An 18,837-nucleotide genomic window follows, 5' to 3' on the forward strand; every position below is an offset into this window, starting at 1 on the left:
ACAACCAGCCCAGCGCACCTGCCAGGACGTCCACTGACTTGTTAGAGGGACCGCAGTACAAGACGCACGGGTCCCCCAGCAGCTCCTCCTCCCTGGGGGCGCCCCAGGCCATCACCTGCTCCTCATTTGCCTTGTGAAACCAGAACACGATGTGGAAACCCACCACGGTCTTCCCCGTGCCTGCGGGCAGAGCGCGTCATGAACAGAGCCCCTGGCCACCAGCGCAGGCAGCCCGAGGCCCCAGCCCCGCAGCACAGGCCCCACCTGGCGGGCCCTGGATCACTGTGAACGGCTTCTGCAGGGCTGCCCTGACAGCCCGGTTCTGGCTGGAGTTCAGGGTGTGGCGGCCTCCGGGGAGGTCAAACATGCGTTTCTCCAGGAGCCTGCTGTACGTCCCTAAGGAAGGGTCAGGCCTGCCTGAGCAGGGGCGCAGGGCAGGACCCAGGCAGGACGAAGGGACATGGGAGAGCTGGAGGGTCCCAGGACCTACCTCTGTGGAGGGTCTGCTCAGGAGCAAGGCGGAAGGGCGGAGGGATGGGCCGGCCCAGGGCAATGCTGACCACCAGCGGGGACGCACGGTCCAACCTGCTCACGGCTTCTTCCTTGCGACTGGGAGCAGGTGGCAGTGAACAGGGACCCAGGGACATCCCCAGGACTACCCCCAGGAGGGGACACCCGGCCCGCTTTTCCCCAGCTTCTCCCTGTGGAAGCTACTCACATGTCAGGAAGCTGCTTGGGCAGCACCTCAATAGTGAATCGGGTGCCCGATCTCAGCACCTCTTCTGGAACTTTCTCCATGGGCATGTGCTGGACGAAGAAGTACACCTGCCTGGAGGTCTCCTGCCGGTCGGCCTGGCCCTCCTTCGGGTCCCAGTGTCCTGTCAGCCCATGGGCCACCCAAGTGTACGTGTCAGGGTCGATGCTCAGGAGGGGAGGCCGGCCGGGGCCAGCTGGGGGGTGCAGCTCCCCTGTAACGGGCATGGCCGGCAGCCCCTCGAGCCGGATGCAGAGGTAGCAGTGGCCGAAGCCGAGGTCAATGCCGTGCTCGCTGAGGAAGGACGGCTCCAGGCAGAAGGAGCCGCACAGCCGCCCCTGCGCCACCTGCTTTGTGTCCCAGGACACGCTGACCTGCTGCAGAGTGATGGAGTCCCCCTCCGAGACGGCGCCTGCGGCCGACTCCAGAGAGCAGAATGGCCCCCACACACGGGCGTACTCGCCTTCATCGAGACACCGGTCCTGCGCCGCCCGGGGTGCCTGGTCCAGGAAGCAGTCGCCGGGCCGCTCTACGTGCTGCAGGCAGAGGGTGAGGCCCGGCGCCACGGTGCACAGCTGCAGGCTTGGCACCAGGAAGCCCCGCTGCGGGCAGGCGCTGAGCTGCACCTGCAGCACGTCCCCGCTGCCCAGCTCCCGGGACACCTCCACGAAGTGGCCGCAGCGGCTGTGCCTCACGCGGCCCAGCTCCCGGGGCGGGGGCTCTGCCGTGCCCAGCTCCCGCACCAGGGCCGCCGCCTCAGGCCACCGCTCCGCCTGCACTAGCTCCAGCAGCTGCTCCCACCGGGCGGCATCCACCCGCCGGGTGTGGGGGTCCAACAGGGTGCCGGGCTGCGGGGAGCGCAGCCCTTCCGCCTGCACCGAGTAGATGCGGCGCCGCCATTCCAGCCGCAGGCCCGGCCGCCCAGCCAGGTCCCTGGGGTGCTCGGCCAGCTGCAGGGCGCGGTACTGTACAGGGCAGGGGTCAGGCAAGGTCTCGGGGTTGGTGGGAAAGAGCAGCTTGAAGCCGCGGGCGCCCATCTCCACGCCCGCCACGATGCCCAGCTTGCCCCGGGGCTGGACCCGGAGCTGTGCAGCCAGATGCAGGCTTCGGGCCTGGCGCTGATAGGCCTGGGCGCGCGCGTGCTGGTGGCTGAATTCCTGGCACAGCCCGTCTATGTCCCTGGCGGAGTAGGGGGCGCCCCCATGGCCCAGCACCAGCAGGACCTGCCGCTGCACTACCACGTCCAGGTACCTGCGGATGGGCGAGGTGGCCCACGTGTACCAGTCCACCCGCAGCGCGTAGTGCCCCGCAGCCTGCTGCTCGCCCTGGCGGGAGCGGCCAAACACAGAGCGGCCCAGGGCCTTGCGGAGGTCGAGGCCCACGGGAGCCAGGGAGGGGTGCACGTCATCTGTGGTGATGAGGTCCGCCAGCAGATTGTGGTCCCCAGCACAGGCGGCGCGCTGCAGGTGCCTCCACAGGGTGGCCAGGAGATAGACCTGTCGGCCGGGAGACCCACAGCCCCGCAGGTGGTGGCGCAGGTGCAGGGAAAGGGGCACCAGCTCCCCGTGCTTCTCCTCCAGTGCTGCAAGCTGGCGCTCACTGGGCGCGGGCTGCCACCGCAGCAGCGTGACCGTCCGCGTGCACTCGCTGCTCACAAGGAGCTCGGCCACCAGCCTGTTGAACTGGATCATGTACTCCTTGACCATGGTGTGGGCCGCGCGGAAGCCCAGCACGCCGTCCTCGCTGGGCTGCTCGTAGTGTGCGTCGGTCTCCAAGCGGACTCGGCGCAGCACCCGGGAGAAGTGGCAGGCGGCCACGACACATGCGTCCACAGAATCCAAGAGGCTGGGCAGCTCCCCACCGGCACCCGGGTGCTGCCTGATGATGTGCTCGGCCTCCTCGTAGGACAGCTGGCGGTCAGAGCGGATCACCGAGGGCGCGATGTGCAGGCCTTTGAGCTGGTCGCTGCCCTTTTCAACCGTGAGGAAGAGGGAGACGGCCAAGCGATCCTGGCCCGGCAGGAGGCTGAGCGCATCCTGGCAGAGGCTGGCCGGCAGCATGGGCTGCGGCTCCCGGTCAGGGGCGTAGAATGTCACGCCCCGTCTTCGGGCCTCCAGGTCCAGAGGCCCATCCCTGGGGACAGCGCTGGCCACATCGGCAATGTGCACGGCCACCTCGTACCTGGAGCCCAGATCTCGGACGCTGAGGGCATCGTCCAGGTAGCAGGCACCCTGGGGGTCCACGGTGAAGGTCAGAAAGCCACGGCAGTCCTCCCGGCGGTCGGGCGCCCGACTGAGCTCTGCCCGGTACTTCTGCAGTGCCTTGCTGACGGAGGCTGGCTCTGGCCCCGGCGCCCTCAGGCCGTGCTCCAGGTCCAGGATGCGGAGACTCTGCTCCCAGGTGGTAGCCTCAGGTAGCACCTCCAGGATGATGCCCAGGGGGTAGTAGAAGCGGGGTCGCCACAGGACAACACGCACCAAGAAGAGTCGGCTGCCGCGGGCCTCAGCGGGGAGCCGCTCGTACCCCACGCGCCGCACACGGCCCTGCTGGACGCAGTGCACGGGAACCTGCAGCGGGTCCTTCAGCTCGGCCACGAAGATCTTGGTCACGGAGCCGTCGATGGGGGTCATGATGCGAGGGTCCCACTCGTCCGTGCGGCACACGAACACCAGCTCCCGCCGCTTCCTCTTCAGCACGCCCACCACGCGGCCCTGAAGCCTCCCCGAGGGGCCTCTGTCTGCGCCCAGGACCTCCACCAGCACCTCGTCCCCGCTGAAGGCCATCCCACAGTGCAGGCGGCCCCTGATGTGGATGGGGCCGCAGTCCGTGTCGTCCAGTGGGATGGCCAGCGCCCGCTCGAAGGTCTCCTGCATGAAGGCGCAGGGGCGGTACAGCTCAGGCTCCAGGCTCAGCAGCTTCCGCAGCGCGGCCCGCGGCAGGCTCCTGTACTGCCGGGCCTGCTGTGGGGACTCGGGCTGGGCGACGGCGTCCAGCAGCCCGTCTTCCCGGACGGTCACTGCCAAGTTTCGGGCTTCATCCAGGAGCTCCTGCAGGATGGAGTCGTCCGCGTTGAGCTCCAAGTCGGAGGGCCAGAAGTCCGACTCCGAGTCCTCGAGGTCCTCGGGGTCCCCATCTTCCGTGGCCGGCAGCCCGGCCACTGCCTTCCCCGGGGCCACGTCCCCCACCGACGAGTTCCCAGCTGAGGTCCTGTCCTCAGCCTCTGGGGGCACCGTGGCGGTCTCCCTCACCGCCCGGCAGCCCCCCGCCGCAGACGCCAGGGCCGCGTCCCCAGCCTCTGTGCTCTGTGCGGCCTCGCCTCCCGCTGCCAAGGTCTCGGGAGGGGATGTCTTCCCTTCAGCCTCTGGTGCCACCTCGTCCGTGGCCACGTGCTCTGTGGCTAGAGCCCCTGTTGTGCCCTCCTGCGGGACAGCGTCCTGGGCCACGGCAGCCACAGATCTCTCTGCGTGGAGGGCCCAGCGCTGCCTCCTGCTCTGCACCGCACTCTGCTCGATGTGCTCCAGGGACAGGCTCTCGGGCCAGACGCTGCAGTGCTTCATGCACTCACGGATGAAGCTCTTCCAGAGCTTGCTACAGGCCCCGAAGGAGCAGAGGGCCACGGCGTTGCCCACAGCCACCACCTGGGACTGGGCGCGCGTCATGACGGTGTTGAGCACGCGGGCGTCGGTGAAGAAGCCCAGGGCGGGCGCCCCGCAGCTCAGCAGGCTGCTGCAGCTGTGCACGGTGCTCAGCACCACAGCCCGGAACTCCCGCCCTATGGGGGGGGGGGGCGGTCAAGGGGGTCAGGCCCGGGGTCGGGGGGAGCCCGCCCAGCTCCGCACCTGCCCCTCCCCACCCCAGCACTCATCACCCACCTGGCAGGATCTCAAAGCTGCCCACAGACACCTGGCCCAGGTCCCTCTTCCTCAGCTCCTGCCTCAGCGCGACCACCTGCAGACACACACGGCCAGAGCAGCCGGCCCGAGTGAGCCCCTGCGGGGGGACACGAGGCCCACGGCCCGGAGCCCCGGCCCCAGTCGCGGGTTCGAGCCCCACACCGTGGCCTGGCAGATTCCTCCCTCAGCTCCTCTCTCAGGAGGAACCGCTGAGGCTGAGGAGGACCCCCCTCCGGCCAGAGAGGGACCCGCGCCCTCCTCCGGGCATCCCTGCCAGAAGAGTGGAGGTGGGCTGTTGCGGGCGGCAGGGGCTCACCTGGGCACCGTGGGACACGGCACAGATGTGCCTCTGCTCGCGGCTGCCCCAGCAGGGGGGCCAGGTCTGGTAGATCTCCTGCACCTTCTCCACGACCTGCGCGATCTCCGCTGCGTTCAGCCAGGATGCGTGTGACAGGTCCCGCTCGGGGTTGCCCGCCACGTGGCAGAACATGAGAGGGTAGTGCGTGGGGTGGCGGGGGACCCGGCCGCTGGCGTGGATGGGGCTGCCCTCGGCCAGGTAGAAGTGCCGCGAGACAAACTGAAGGATGGCCTCGGTGCAGCGGTAGTTCTCGTGGAAGATGAGCCGGCTGTGCCGCGCCACGGCGTGGGCCTCCCTCTGGTAGTGCCAGAAGAGGCGGCAGAGCAGCGTGTGGCCCGCGGCCTGGGCACTCGGCACGCTGAAGAGCCTGGGCGTGACCTGCCGGTGGTCCCCTGCCAGCACCAGGCGCGTGCCGGGCCCGGCGTAGCGCAGCGGGGTGAGCGCCTCGCACTCCAGCATCTGGGCGGCCTCGTCGATGAGGATGTGCGAGAAGAACCCGCTGGGCACCCTGAGCTCGCGCGCCTGGGACGCCGTGGCCACCACAATGCGGTGCTGCTCCAGCTCGGCCCGTGTCGGGGCGCGGAAGGCCCGGCGGTCCCCGGTCAGGAGGCAGTAGCGCAGCGTGGCCGCGTCCGTCTGGCTGGGCGGGCGGTCCGTGAACATCACCCGGAGTGGAGTGGCCTCAGGGTGGCCACTGCTCACATAGCGGTGGAAGTGCTCCTCGATGTAGATGTCGGCCGCGCTGAGGGAAAGGGCACACGGTCCACCGAGGCATGTCCTGTGAGCCCAGCCCGGCCTGGACGCCAGGAATTCAGCAGAGGCACACAGACCCACCCCACACAGCTTTGACGCCAGCAGAGGGGACAGAGAACAAGGTCAGAGTCGGACAGGAACCGGCAACAGCACAGAGGGTCGGGGTGGGCAGGGAGGGATCCCTGGAGGAGGAGGTGAAGGAGCTGGCCGTGCAGAGAGGCAGAGAGCGGAACCTCAGGGGCCCCTGCCTGAGATAGCCCGGGTGGCCAGAGGCTGTGCTTGGCCCGGAGCTCAGCTCCCGGGGGGCTGCCAGTGGGTGCACCAGCTCCGGGAGCAGATGGAGAAGCACCGAGGCCAGGGTATCCTGGGGACACGCGAGAGCCCCCGGGCATCTCTGCAGGGACCTGCTCCCCAGGACCCCAGGGATCCAGGCCCACCATGGGAGAGACCCCTGCCTGGGCAGCAGAACGTGCTGGGAGCCAGGAAGCTCATACCAACCCCAGGGGCTCTGTGAAGAGAGACTGAGGGGCGACAACAACAGAGCCAGCCCTGGAACTGCAGGATGGGCCACGCCAGACGCCCCCCAACAGCTCTGTCTGCTCTGGGGTCTCTGTGGAGGCACCCAGTGCCCCACCCACAGACAGCAGACCCTGACGCCCCAGGGCACCTTGCACTGGGCCCAAAGCACAAATGTCCCATCTCTTTTAGCCCAGGGAAAGTCCTAAGGGTCAGAGTGACCCTGACCTCCCTAGGAGCTGCACTGTCCCCTACTCCTGAAGCGTCCACGGGGCAGCCAGAGGACGCAGGCCCAGCCTAGACCCTGCTTTGCCGATGGCCAGGCAACGCCGGAGACCCACTCTAGCACAGGCTGCCCAGGCCTCCAGGGACCCTGGGAATGTCCGGCCCCCTCCTCCTCACAGGGACACAGCAGGCAGCGGCACGCTGGCCCCGGCCCAGCAAGCAGGCGGCGGCTCTGGGCTCACCTGTTGGTGTGCGTGCAGATGAGCACCCTGGTGTGGGGCTGCCGGATGACCTCCAGGGAGGCCATGGCCAGCGTGTAGGTCTTTCCTGTGCCAAACGGGCCGTAGATGAGCAGGGGGGCAATGGGCCGGACGCCCCCCGGGCTACTACCCGCAATAAGCGCCACGGCCAGCTTCTGCTTGTGGTTGCCGCGCATCGCGGGGGGTGCAGGCAGAGACCGGGGCAAGGAGCATGTCGGCAGGTCTGGCACCACCAGTCGCACATCAGGCAGCGCGTCTACCGCCTGGTGCCAGAATCGGAAGGTCAGTGGGTCGATCTGGAACTGCACCTCAAGGAAGGGGCTGGTGTCGGGCCGCAGCCCCAGGGCCACGCAGCAGCGGGCCGGCAGCAGCAGCCACACCGCCCGCTCCGAGCTCGCCCGCGTCTCCAGCTGCACTTCAAACACGGTGCGGTCGGGTGCGGGGACGGGGGCCACCAGGGCTGTGCTGACCGCCCGGCCCAGCAGAAAGCCCTCGTCCGTGTCCGGCATCCGCGCGGAGGGTGTGGGGACCTCGGCATAGAGGGCCCCTGATGGCGGGAAGAGCATACCCAGGGCCGGCGTCTCCAGGGCTGTCCTCAGGGACACCGGGCCCCGGAAGTTCAGCCTGGAGGGGAGAATCTGGTCAGCGCTCCGGGGCCGGGACTCTGCGGCCCCACAGCCCAGCGGCCCTCACTCACCTGGCCACCAGCCGCTGCTGAGCCGCCTCCTCCTCATAGAGAAACTGGTGCACCCTCGGACGGTAGTCGGCACAGGACATGGGGCCTGGGACGGAGCCCCCGGGAGAGAAGTCCAGCGCCAGGGCGGGCACCTTGTACTTGGCCACCAGGGCCACCTGCTCGGCCGTCCGCTCCACACCGGGCACCACGTGGCGGTTGCCCGTGTGCCAGCGCTCCAGCTCCTCGGCGTGGCCGCACGCCGGCCTGCCCTGCGGCCCCGGGCAGTGCACCTGGCCCAGCAGCAGCCCCAGCTTTCGTAGCAAGGCCGGCCGGCGGCCAAAGTCGAAAACCACCCACTGCTCGAAGCAGCCGAAGGAGGCGCCCTGCACGCGCACCTCCACCCGGAACCCGGCTGGGGCGGCGCGCACTCGGAAGCGCTCCCCCTTCGCATAGAGCTGGCCCGGCGGGAGGCGGGGGGCCACCAGCGAGAAGTCGGCTCCCAGCTCCTGCTTGAGCAGGGCCACGTACAGCAGGGGTTCCTGGGGGAGAGACTGGATGGGGAGGCGGCCCCAGACCCTGCCCGCCCATCAGCGTCCAGGTGGACACTCAGGCCCCTCCCCACACTGCTGGGCTTCCTGGCTGTGACCCCAGAAGGGCGCTCGGCCTGTCTGAATCTTGGAGTTCCTCCCTGCAAATGGGGTCCCAGAGCAGCCCCTGTGGAGGCTGAGCAAGGGGAGGGTGTAGCACGGGACGCTCAGGGCACACAAGCTAACTGGCCTGGTCCTCGCTCTCTGAACCCGACCTTCCCACCAGCTCGGCCCAGAGACCCACACATTGCTTCAGACCACACAGGCGGCTCCAAAACCGGGAGCCCAACCACCTCCCCGGCTGAGCTGACGCCTCACCTCAGAGCGGATGTCAAATACCCAGCTGTGCCGAGTCTTCTTCTCGGGGGCCTGATGCACCAAGGGCTGGTTGCAGGTGACGGACACGCCGTCCACAGTCTCCGCCAGCTGCACAGAAGCCGGGCCGTCAGCGGCGGGGCTCTGGCCCCACAACCCCTTGCCCACCGGCCTGGTCCCCACTTACCACCAGGACCTCACTTCGACTTCGCTGGTACTCAGCCAGCAGCCGGGCCTGGTAAGACACCAGCCCCTCCTGCCAGGCGGCCTGCTCCCTCAGCTCCAGGCCCTGCGCCCGCCGCACCCACTCCTGCAGCTCCGGCTCGGAGTGCGCCTTGGTGCAGGCATCCCCGTACTCACAGAGGTCGGGACTGGGCAATGGAAGGTCAGCAAGAAGAGCAGGGGTCAGCCCTGTCAGCCCAGTGCTGGCCTGTGGCCGGAGGCAGGGTCGATTCCAGGCCTGGGGCAAGGCAGGGTGGGAACAGGGCCCCTCCCTCCCGTGCCCATGAGAGAAGGCTCCATGTGCCTCCCTCAAGCGCCCTCCAGAGGCCGGGGCGGGGACCGGCCGATTGCACAGAGGGGATAGAGAGCCCCTGGTCCCGGCTGAAGGGGGGCTTTTCCCCCACCCCCACCCCACCATCCTCACTTGGGGCAGAGCTCAAACGCGGAGAGCCCCGTGGGTGGGCTGCGGTGCTCCCAGATCTCGGCCGGGTCCAAGGCCACCATCTGTGCGTGGTCCAGGGATGAGCAGTGGTTCTCGAAGGCCTCCTGGGAGGGGCAGGTGACCAGGCAGGCACGGCAGTACAGCCGGACGCTGGGAGGCTGGCCGCAGGGAGCTGCACATTCGTCCTCTCGGGGGGCAGTGGGCGAGAGCAGGTCCCGCCGCTGGAGCCCCCCCAGCTGCTCGGCCTCCCACACGGCCATCTCCACCGCACTGTGTGCGTACTGGCAGCGGGAGGCCCCGTGCCGGCACGGCCGCCCGCGCCCCACGTACATGCAGTAGGCCAGCGGCTGGCCATACTGGGGCTGCGGCCGCACCTCCACTACCTGCTGCTTGCGGCGGCCCTCGGCGCTCACGTGAGCCAGGAGTGAAGGGCAGGCCCCGTGCTGGGGGCAGTGGCCCTGGGCGTCCATGGGGCAGAGCCGTGGAGGACAGCTCCGGAAGCAGTGGGAGCAGAGCAGCTGGAAGTGACCGCCATGCTCGGCGCGGATGGCGTCCGCGGGGCTGTGCTGCTCCCCCTGGGCACCCCCACCCTGCAGCTCAGTCTTGAGCCACAGACGCCCGACATTGTGCTCCCGCTCGAAGTTCCAGACCAGGGCCTCCTCCCGGCTGCGGGCAAAGGTGCACTGGTTGCCGTGCCGCCGGCAGCCGAGCCCCGGGCTGTAGTACCAGCAGACGTCATAGCGGGCAGGCCGTGGGAAGCTGGGCCGCCGGGCCACCTTGCGCCACACCCTGCTCTTGGTGGCTCCCCTGAAGCGGGCCAGCAGGATCTCTCGCGGACAGTGGTGCTCTGTCCGGCGCAGCACATACGTGCTCTCATTCAGGCGCTGAGTACAGTGAGGGCAGCCCAGGTGCAGGTCCACCTGGGCACACAGCCTGGCCAGAGACTGCTCCTTGGTGGCCATGGGGCTGGTGGGTGACGAACCAGACCGTGGGGACAGCATGCCTGGCCTGGATCTGCGGAGGGCCGTCTGAGGCTCACAGCATCACCGGGTCCTCTGGGGCTGTTGGCTCATGATGAGAAGTCTGGAGTGGGAGGAGCAAGGAGCCGGGTCAGACCCTGAGGCCAGGAGCCCCACAGGCACCCAGGCAGGGGCTCAGTCACACTCTGCCTCTCAGCCAGGCCAGGCAGAATTCTGTCCGGTAGACAGGTGGAGGGGCTTGTTCCTCCAAGGAGCTGGGCCGCACTGACCTTGACCCAATCAAGACCCTTCCCACTTCTGGGGGGGGGTCTCTGGGCCAGCCTGTGGGAGGAAGGGTGCCCTGGCAACAGGAGCCCTGGGGGCCCACGGACTCTCTGGGCTCCCCCGGGAGCCTCCCTCTCCACACCCTCCAACCCCCGCTGGCGCAAACACACGGCTGCCCTGCTCCGCGGGACCAGGCTGGCTCCGGCGACCTCGGCGCACGGCGGGGGCCCGCAGGACGGCACCGCGGCAGAAGTGGGGAAGCCCCGTGCGAATGGAACTGGCCGGGGAAACTCTGAGCGCGACACCAGCGCTGTTTTCAGAGGAAGCCGTTGCAGCCTCAGCCTGGAGGGGGGACGCCCAGCCCGGTCCGGCTGCAGAGGGACGGCGCTGAGAGCCCAAGCCCGGGGGACGCTCCCAAACCGGACACTCGGGTTCCGGCCTCGGGGCGCAGAGATCGCGGCCCCTCCCCAGGCCGGGGCCAGGGTCGCAGCGACCTGGCTGCCCCGCTGCCCCGGGGGGTGGGGGGACCGGGCCGGGGAGCGCGCAGGTGGCTTCCGGGAGCCCCCGCCGCCCGCCACCGCGCCGCGCGCCCCTCCCGCGGAGCACGGCCGCCCCCTCCGCTCCCTCGCGCCTGGGGGGTCCCACGGAGCCCGCCCCGGAGGGCGGCCGAGACCCCGGCCCCTCGCCCGGCGCTTACCCTGCGCGCGGAGCCGCCCCCGCCACCGGCGCCCGCCCCGCGTCGAGCGATCACTTTCGTTTCTGCCCGCGGGTGACTCGGAGCGCTGACGCCCCAGCGCGGAAATTACCTCACCGCACCCCCCGCCCCCCCGCGCCCCGCCGCCCTCCCCGCCCCCGGCGCCGCCCCCTCCCCCACCCCCGCCCCTCGGCCGCGGCGGCCAGGTCCCTGAGGTCCACCCCGGCCCCAGGTGCCCCGCGCGCGCGCACATCCGCGGGGCGCCCCGGCCGGGCAGTTTGCAGAAGGGGCCAAGCCCGCGGCGGCGGCGAGCAAGCCGGACAGCAGCGCAGCCGGGAAAGGGGCCCCGGCCCGCCCCTCGGCTGTGGAGCGGCTTCACCGCCCACCGACCTGTCCGGACTGAGGGGCTGCGGCTCCAGGACTGGGAATGGGAGGGGCACGGGGAGGCTTTTCTGAAGGATTCCATCCAGTCTAGGTCGGAGGGACCTGCCTACCCTCCTCGCTGGCGAGATTCTTACTGAGGATGCCCTGGGGTTATAGCCAACCCCTGGACAGTGTGCGCTCCCCCATGCCAGATGGCCGGAGGGTCTGGAGCACTTTGCGGCCTGACCCCCCAACTTTCCTGCACGGGCGCCATCCTCAGTCACCCCTGAGGCTGACTCATGGGCTAAGGCCAGCGGGCAGCTAGCTAGCAGAGCACCCAGTCCCCCCACTACCCCCTGATGCAACCCCAAGGATCCTGGCTTCCCAGATTCATAATCTTGTAGAGTCCCCTTGAACAATGAAGAGAGCCAACAGACACAGCAGAAGTTTGACGGCCAAGACTGGGCCAGAGGACACGTTCCCAGCGCGCTCAGGCTGACCGCGGGGCACGCCGGCCACTGTGGCCTGAGGGCACCCGAGCAGCCTGGCCCACAGTCCCCTGTGCTGGGAAGGACTGAGGCCCCCTGCCAAAACCCAGCACCCGCTGTCTGAAATGTACCCTCTGGAGGACTGCAGCCCCGGCTCCACCGCAGCCAGAGCCCCCACACCTGAGCCTCCAGCCAGCTTCCAACTGCAAGAGAACACATGCCCAGTGTCGTTTCAGGTCATCAAGTCTTGGGGCGACTTCTCACACAGCCATGGGGAGCCGGTACACCAAGACTGTTCCCAGTAAGAGGCGGCTGTCCCAGAGCAAGGCTAGCACCATGTTGGGGGGGCAATAATGAAGCATCCCATCGAATTCAGGAAGCTGGATTCATAATGGGTGCACCATCATTAATCATACTGGGAGCCTCAGGATATACAAGCATTAAGTTCGAGGACATAATAAAGTCTTCCATAAATGATAACAACGGAAGACCTAGGGATGAGCTTACCAAGAAGCAGATGTTCCCAAGAGATACAACAGAACACCACCGACAATGGAACGGAATCCTAGGAGATTAATATCACATAAAGATATTAATTCTTCCCAAGCTTATCTAGGAACTTAATACAATCCCAATAAAAATACTAAGATGAACTGGGGGATAGACTAGGTGAATTTAAAATTCATTAAGAAAAACACTATACACAGGGTGCCTGGGTGGCTCAGTGGGTTAAAGCCTCTGCCTTCGGCTCAGGTCATGATCCCAGGGTCCTGGGATCGAGCCCCGCATCGGGCTCTCTGCTTAGCTGGGAGCCCGCTTCCTCCTCTCTCTCTCTGCCTGCTTCTCTGTGATCTCCGTCTGTCAAATAAATAAATAAAATCTTTAAAAAAAATAATAAAAAAATAAAAATTAAAATTAAAAAAAGAAGAAGAAAATTCAAGACCCATAGCCCTGACGAATATAGAAGCAAAAATTCTCACCAAAATATCAGCAAACCAAACTCAACAGTACATTTAAAGGGTGCTCCAGCATGACCAAGTGGGATTTACCCCCAGAGGGCAAGGATGGTTCGACACCTGCAAATCGACAGAAGCGACACGTCACATTAGGAGAATGAAGGATAGGGTCACCAGGGTGGTGCGGTGGGTTCAGCCTCCAGCTCTTGGCTTCAGCTCAGGTTGTGATCTCAGAGCCATTAGACTGGACCCCACGTCCAACTCTGCCCTCAGCACAGAGCCTGCTGGAGAGTCTCTCCCTTTCCCTCTGCCCCTCCCACTTGTGTGCTGTTCTTTCTCTCAAATAGATCAATAAATCTTTTTAAAAAACAGAATTAAGGGTAAAAATCATATGATCATCTTAATAGATGCAGAAAAAGAATTTGCCCAAATACAACATCCTTTCTTGATAGAAGCGGCCACCGAACTGGATGTAGGAGGAATGTTCCTCATATAATAAACACCGCCTGCGGCAAGCCCACAGCCGACATCCTACTCAGCGGGAAAAAGTTAAAAGCCTTTTTTCTGAGATCAGGAACAAGACAGAGATGCCCACTCCCTTCATTCCTCTTTGACGTAGCACTGGAAGTCCTAGGCACAGCAATTAGGGGAGAAACAGAAATAAAAAGTGTCCATGTCAGAAAGGAAGAAGTAGAACTATTTCTGAGTGCAGGTGATGTGATCTTACATATAAAAAATCCTAAAGACTGCACTAAAAAACTGTAAGAATGTGAATGAACTTAGTAAAGTTTCAGGACACAAAATCTACACACAGAAATTGGCTGCACTTCTATACGCTTACAACAAACTATCTGAAAAGAAATAAAAAAGCGATCCTACTTACAATAGTATCAAAAATAATAAAATATTTAGGAATAAGTTTAACAAAGGAGGTGAAAGACGTGTACGCTGAACCCGTGAGATTCTGATGAAGAAACTGAAAAAGACACACAAGCAAAAATGGTAAGACATTCTGTGCTCATGGATTGGAAAAACTCATGTGAAAACGTCCATTCTACCCAAATCAATCGACAGATTCCCTGTGATCCTAATGAAAATTCCAATGGCATTTTCCATAGAAATAGAAAAAAAAACTATCCTAAAATTTATTTGGAACCACGGAAGACCCCAAATGGTCACACTGAGAAAAAAAGAACAAATCTGGAGGCATCACACTCCCTGGTTTCAAGCTATAAGACAAAGCTGTGGAAACCCAAACAGTACGGTCTTGGCACACGTATGGACACACAGACCAGAGGACTAGACAGAGAGCCCAGACGTACACCCACACATGTACGGTCGGCTGATTTCTTAGAAGGGGAAAGGACCATCTCTTCAATGGGTGGTGTTGGGAAGACTGGATGGACATCCATCTGTGGAAGAATGAAAACTGGTCCCCGCTCACAAAAATTAACTCAAAATGGATTGGAGATTAAATGTAAGACCTAAAGCCATAAAACTTCCAGAAAAAAAACATGGGGACAAAGACCCTTGACGCTTGTCTTGGCAATGATTTCCTCCATGGGACACCAAGAGCCCAGGCGGCAGACACCAGAACAACCCAGCGAGACGACCCCAGACTACAGAGCTCAGCAGAGACCACTGTCTGTACAGGAAGTCATCTGCAGGATGCAAACACACAGCCACAGACCATGTCTCTGATGGGGGCGAATATCCAAAACCCACGAGGAACACATACAGCTCAACAGCGAAGAAATAAATAATCAAATTTAAAAACGTGCAAAGGGGGTGCCTGGGTGGCTCAGTCATTAAGTGTCTGCCTTCGGCTCGGGTCATGATCCCGGGGTCCTGGGACTGAGCCCCGCACGGGGCTCCCTGCTCAGCGGGGAGACGGTTTCCCCCTCCCACTCCACCTGTTTGCGTTCCCTCTCTCGCTGTGTCCCTGTCAAATAAATAAAATCTAAATAAATAAAAATTAAAAAATAAAATAAAAATGTGCAAAGGACCTGAACAGACCCATTTTCAAAGAAGACGTACAAACGGCCAACAGGTCTGTGAAAAGATGCTCCACGCCACTCATCAGCAGGGAAATGCAGATCAAAACCACAGTGAGACCCCACCTCATGCCAGTCAGAACGGCTGGAACTGACCAGTCAGGAACGACAGACGCTGGCGAGGATGCGGAGAAAGGGGGACCCTCCCGCACCGTCGGCGGGGACGCAGGCTGGTGCGGCCACTCTGGACAACAGCATGGAGCTCCCTCAGAAAGCTGACAAGAGAGCTGCCTACGACCCAGCATTCGCTCTGCGGGTATTTCCCCCAAAGATGCGGACGCCGTGGCACGAAGGGGCCCCCGCACCCGCCGCCCATCGCTGGGAGCCACCCCGCCGTCACTGGCACCCCCTCCCTGTGCCCCGAACAACTCTGAGGCCATAAAAGGGGCAGCATGTGAAATGTGGTGAAACGCGTTTTTTTCCAAGATACCTTGTTAAAGAAGAAAAATGAAGTGACCACAATGCATCCTGGGTTTTTAAAAAAAAGAACAGTAAAATTCATGAAGTTCGGAGGTGGCGGGGGGGCACAGTCCGGTGAGCACCTGACTCTCGGCTTCAGCTCGGTCACCGTCGTAGGGTCATGGGGTCGAGGCTTCTGCCTCTCGTACCTAGAGAGAGAGCTCAGAACTCAGTTTCAGAGTCAGAAGAGCCAGGACTGTACGGCCAGGACAGGGGAAGACTTACTTTTCCCCTCTACCTTCCTGGACGTTGAGTTTGTGTTAAGTGCTCATATTCCTTACGCAGATACAGATGAAAACTGTAAAAGGCACCAGGTATCGAATCGTGAACCCTCACCGAGTTTCTTCTGCCCTTTTCCAGGGGCTCTTAAACGGGGATGACAGCCCTCACCTTCTGGCCTCACAGACCCTTTAGAGGCTGATAGTGACAACTGTCCTCTTCCACAGGGGTCCCTCCCTGAAGCCCGGACTCACGCCTCACACGGCACTGGGCCCCAACCTTCCCCACCTGCTCCCCCAACAGCTCCCAGTTCAGCAGATGAGCACCGCACCCTCCCCGGTGCCTGGACCCCTCCCACATCCCACCTCCAACCATCGGCAAATGCCCAGCCCCCATAGCCGAGCAGACACGGAAAGCAGAGAGCCCTGGGCGGCCTCCTCACCTCCGAGTCCACACCCCCACCCCTGCTGGGAGCACAGCCCTTCTTCCCCTGTCCTGGCCGTACAGTCCTGATTCTTCTGACTCAAACTCTGCTTGGCAGAGTCAATGCAGAGGGACAAATGGAAATGGGTGGGGATGACATGTGCGACTGTCACAGTGATAACAGAGACAGGGTGTCCATGCAGCCTCCAGGGCATCGCCCCTGGGAGACCTCGTGCTTACGGCAGACCAACTGTCAGACCTCGCCTGGCCTTGGGATCAGGGCTCCCATCACCAGCAACAGGACAGACTAACATCGTGCACCCCAGGCACGGCACTTGGAAGACGCACACCGCTCCTATAATTCCAGCCCCAAATGCAAAACCTCACACCAGTCCCAAGGAAGAATCACAATCTCTACAAAACGACCACCTCCGGAGAAACGTCCAGACCACAAAAGACGGCGAAAGGCTGGGGCATCGCAGATTCTTGGACTAAAAGCCACATGTGCGTATATGTGGATCTATGAGCAGCGAAAGGAGAAACGTGGCCGTGGGCTATCAGGAACTCTTGGCATCCAGGCCAAGAGTCCTGGTTTCATGAGTCACAAAGTACACGTTCTAGGAAGCCGAGGCTAAGGGGTCAAGGGTCGAGAGCTCCGTGAGTTCCACTCGCTCCCAGACGGCTCAGACTTCGGTTCACTTACGTCGTGAACTAAACGGGACAAGACGTTAGAAATTGAGAATCTAGATGAAGAGTACACAAAAGTCCTTCGCACTATGTTTCCGACTTCAGTGTAAATTTGTTTGAAATTATACCAAAGTAAAGACAAAAAAGGCATCAGCCAACACCCCCCCCCCCACTCCACCAGGCCTTCCTCACCCAGAGAATTTCCTGCGGCTCAGTCCTTGCCCTCCACGGCTCTCTGCCATCCCCTCTGGAACGCTCCGGACACCCTCCCCAGCATCACTCTGGAGAGCGGCGCTCAAGGCGTCCGGGGGCTCAGGTTAACACTTACCCAAAGAGAACTTAATACCCAGGTACAGGCCCACAAGGACCCGCCCAGGGGCCCTTCCCCTCAGCCAGAAAGTGACACCCTGGCCTGGGAGCATGGAGGCCACGGAAGTGGGAGGGTCCCAGATTTGCCTGGGGGCAGGGACACAGCCTTAGGAGGGCCCATGGGGCCATCCCACCTGACATGGGGGCCAGGAAGGGGGATGTCTCCCCCAGGAAAGGTCTACACAGCCGGGTGATCCCAGCTGCTCTTTCCACCCTGACCCTAGGGGGGCTCTACCCCACCCTCCGTGCACCCCCACCCCACACTTGGAACTCTTCCTGGAGCCCCCAGACCAGGCCCTGAGCCCCTGGAGAGTGAGCTTTGCAGAGCTGATGAGGTCGGTCACTGTGAAGATTGAGGACAATCCCAAAAGCCCCCAGTACATCCCCAGAAAAGGGGAGAGGAACTAGCCAGCCTCACTGGGGGCAAGGCTTCCTGCAGCTGGGTCAGACCTCTCCCAGCCAGGGGCCAGGTGGAGGGCGTGTCTGTTCTCCCAACAGAGGGAGGAGTCGCTCCTGTTGCTCGACTGGCGCTCTTGGGGGAGCTACAGACCCAGCTTAGACCCCCAGCCTCCCACCTGGACCTCACCACTCTGTTTGACTGGACATCGTGTGTGCTGTCAAGTGGGCTGTACCCGCCTTGGCCCAACCTCCTGGGGCAGAGACGGAAGGAAGCTGAAGCCACCAAGGAGGAGACAGGTTTGAAGGGTGGAAGGAGCTCCTCTGAGGCCAAAGTCCTGGGTCTCCTCTGGGGAAACAGTCGTGGCCAGAGGCTCAAGTCCATATGCCTGACCTCTGGGCCTCCGTCCTCAGCACGCAGCCGGCCTGCCTTGTCACTTCCCAGGCAGGTCCAATCCCCGGCCACACCTCTGGTGCGGTCAGAGGGCCCGGTGGTGGAAAGGTGAGTTCAGGACAAGGAGCCCTGACTGCGCAGCAGGCGCTGGGGAGACACAGGAAGTCCCCTGCAATCCAGAAAGGTAGAATGTGGATCACAGTGTCACGGCAAAGGTCAGGAGAGCAACTGGGGCTGACCCACAGCCGAACCTTCCGAAAGTCCGGGCTTCCCAGCAGCTGACACGGGAGCAGGAGCTGAGCCCTACCTCACACCACACCAAACTGACTCCCCGTGGGTCATCTCGGTGTCAAAGCCCAACTGTAAGGCTTCTACAAGAACACGGAAGAAATCCTCACAGCCTCGGGGTAGGCAAACATCCCTCTGCGCGAACATGGGGACGCCTGGGCCTTTGGCTCAGGTCACGATCCCAGGATCCTTGGTACAAGTCCCAGGTCGGGCTTCCTGCTGCTCAGAAAGCTTCTCCCTCTGCCTCTGCTTGTGTGCTCTCTCCATCAAACAAACAAACAGTAATAACAATAATAAATAATAAGTAAACAAAATCTTTTTAAAAATGAGCAAAATATTTGAACAGACCCTTCATATAGGACACGACGCACACACACTCGCGCACCACCACCGCCGGTCACCGGGGAAGTGCAAACCCAGTGAGACGCCGCGTTTGAGAAGATGAACGGCAGGGCCCTGGGGAGGCCGCGGAGCGACCCCACGGTACAGGTGGGGGTTGAGATGGTGCAGCCAGCCCGGTGCTCCCGACGCAGTTCAGTGAGTGTCTGCGTGAGCCGGCGGCTGGAGGCGTCTTCCCAGGCAAGCCACGTGCTTCTTCATTCTCGGGTGCGCATGTGCGTATTATGTGCGCATGTGTGTCCATGCGCACGCATGTGTGCATGTGTGTGTGCGCGCGTGCACGTGAGCTGGGAGACGGAGAGAGAGACTCTCCAGCACGTAGCCTGAGGCGGGTCTCGATCTCATGACCCTGAGATCAAAACCTAAACTGGAGCCAAGAGCCCGGTGCTCAGCCGACCACACC

The 18,837-nt window shown here is 63.2% G+C and overlaps 1 protein-coding gene across 1 annotated transcript in view; it reads right to left on the reverse strand.

Annotated features, from left to right (window-relative positions):
- The window catches only part of HELZ2 (helicase with zinc finger 2), a 14,867-nt gene extending 3,837 nt beyond the window's left edge, over nucleotides 1-11,030 (reverse strand). Inside the window, exons 1-12 of the mRNA XM_059407425.1 lie at nucleotides 10,943-11,030; nucleotides 8,984-10,084; nucleotides 8,525-8,708; nucleotides 8,341-8,448; nucleotides 7,457-7,974; nucleotides 6,742-7,383; nucleotides 4,964-5,747; nucleotides 4,627-4,702; nucleotides 719-4,526; nucleotides 491-609; nucleotides 265-396; nucleotides 19-180 (exon numbers count right to left, since the gene is read on the reverse strand). Coding sequence (XP_059263408.1) covers nucleotides 19-180; nucleotides 265-396; nucleotides 491-609; nucleotides 719-4,526; nucleotides 4,627-4,702; nucleotides 4,964-5,747; nucleotides 6,742-7,383; nucleotides 7,457-7,974; nucleotides 8,341-8,448; nucleotides 8,525-8,708; nucleotides 8,984-10,002 — 7,552 coding nt within the window. The 5' untranslated portion in view covers nucleotides 10,003-10,084; nucleotides 10,943-11,030. The remainder of the gene's footprint in view (nucleotides 1-18; nucleotides 181-264; nucleotides 397-490; nucleotides 610-718; nucleotides 4,527-4,626; nucleotides 4,703-4,963; nucleotides 5,748-6,741; nucleotides 7,384-7,456; nucleotides 7,975-8,340; nucleotides 8,449-8,524; nucleotides 8,709-8,983; nucleotides 10,085-10,942) is intronic.
- Between the last annotated feature and the right edge of the window lie 7,807 nt (nucleotides 11,031-18,837).

Source organism: Mustela nigripes, chromosome 7 (assembly GCF_022355385.1).
Source record: "Mustela nigripes isolate SB6536 chromosome 7, MUSNIG.SB6536, whole genome shotgun sequence".
Classification (NCBI taxonomy): Eukaryota; Metazoa; Chordata; class Mammalia; order Carnivora; family Mustelidae; genus Mustela; species Mustela nigripes.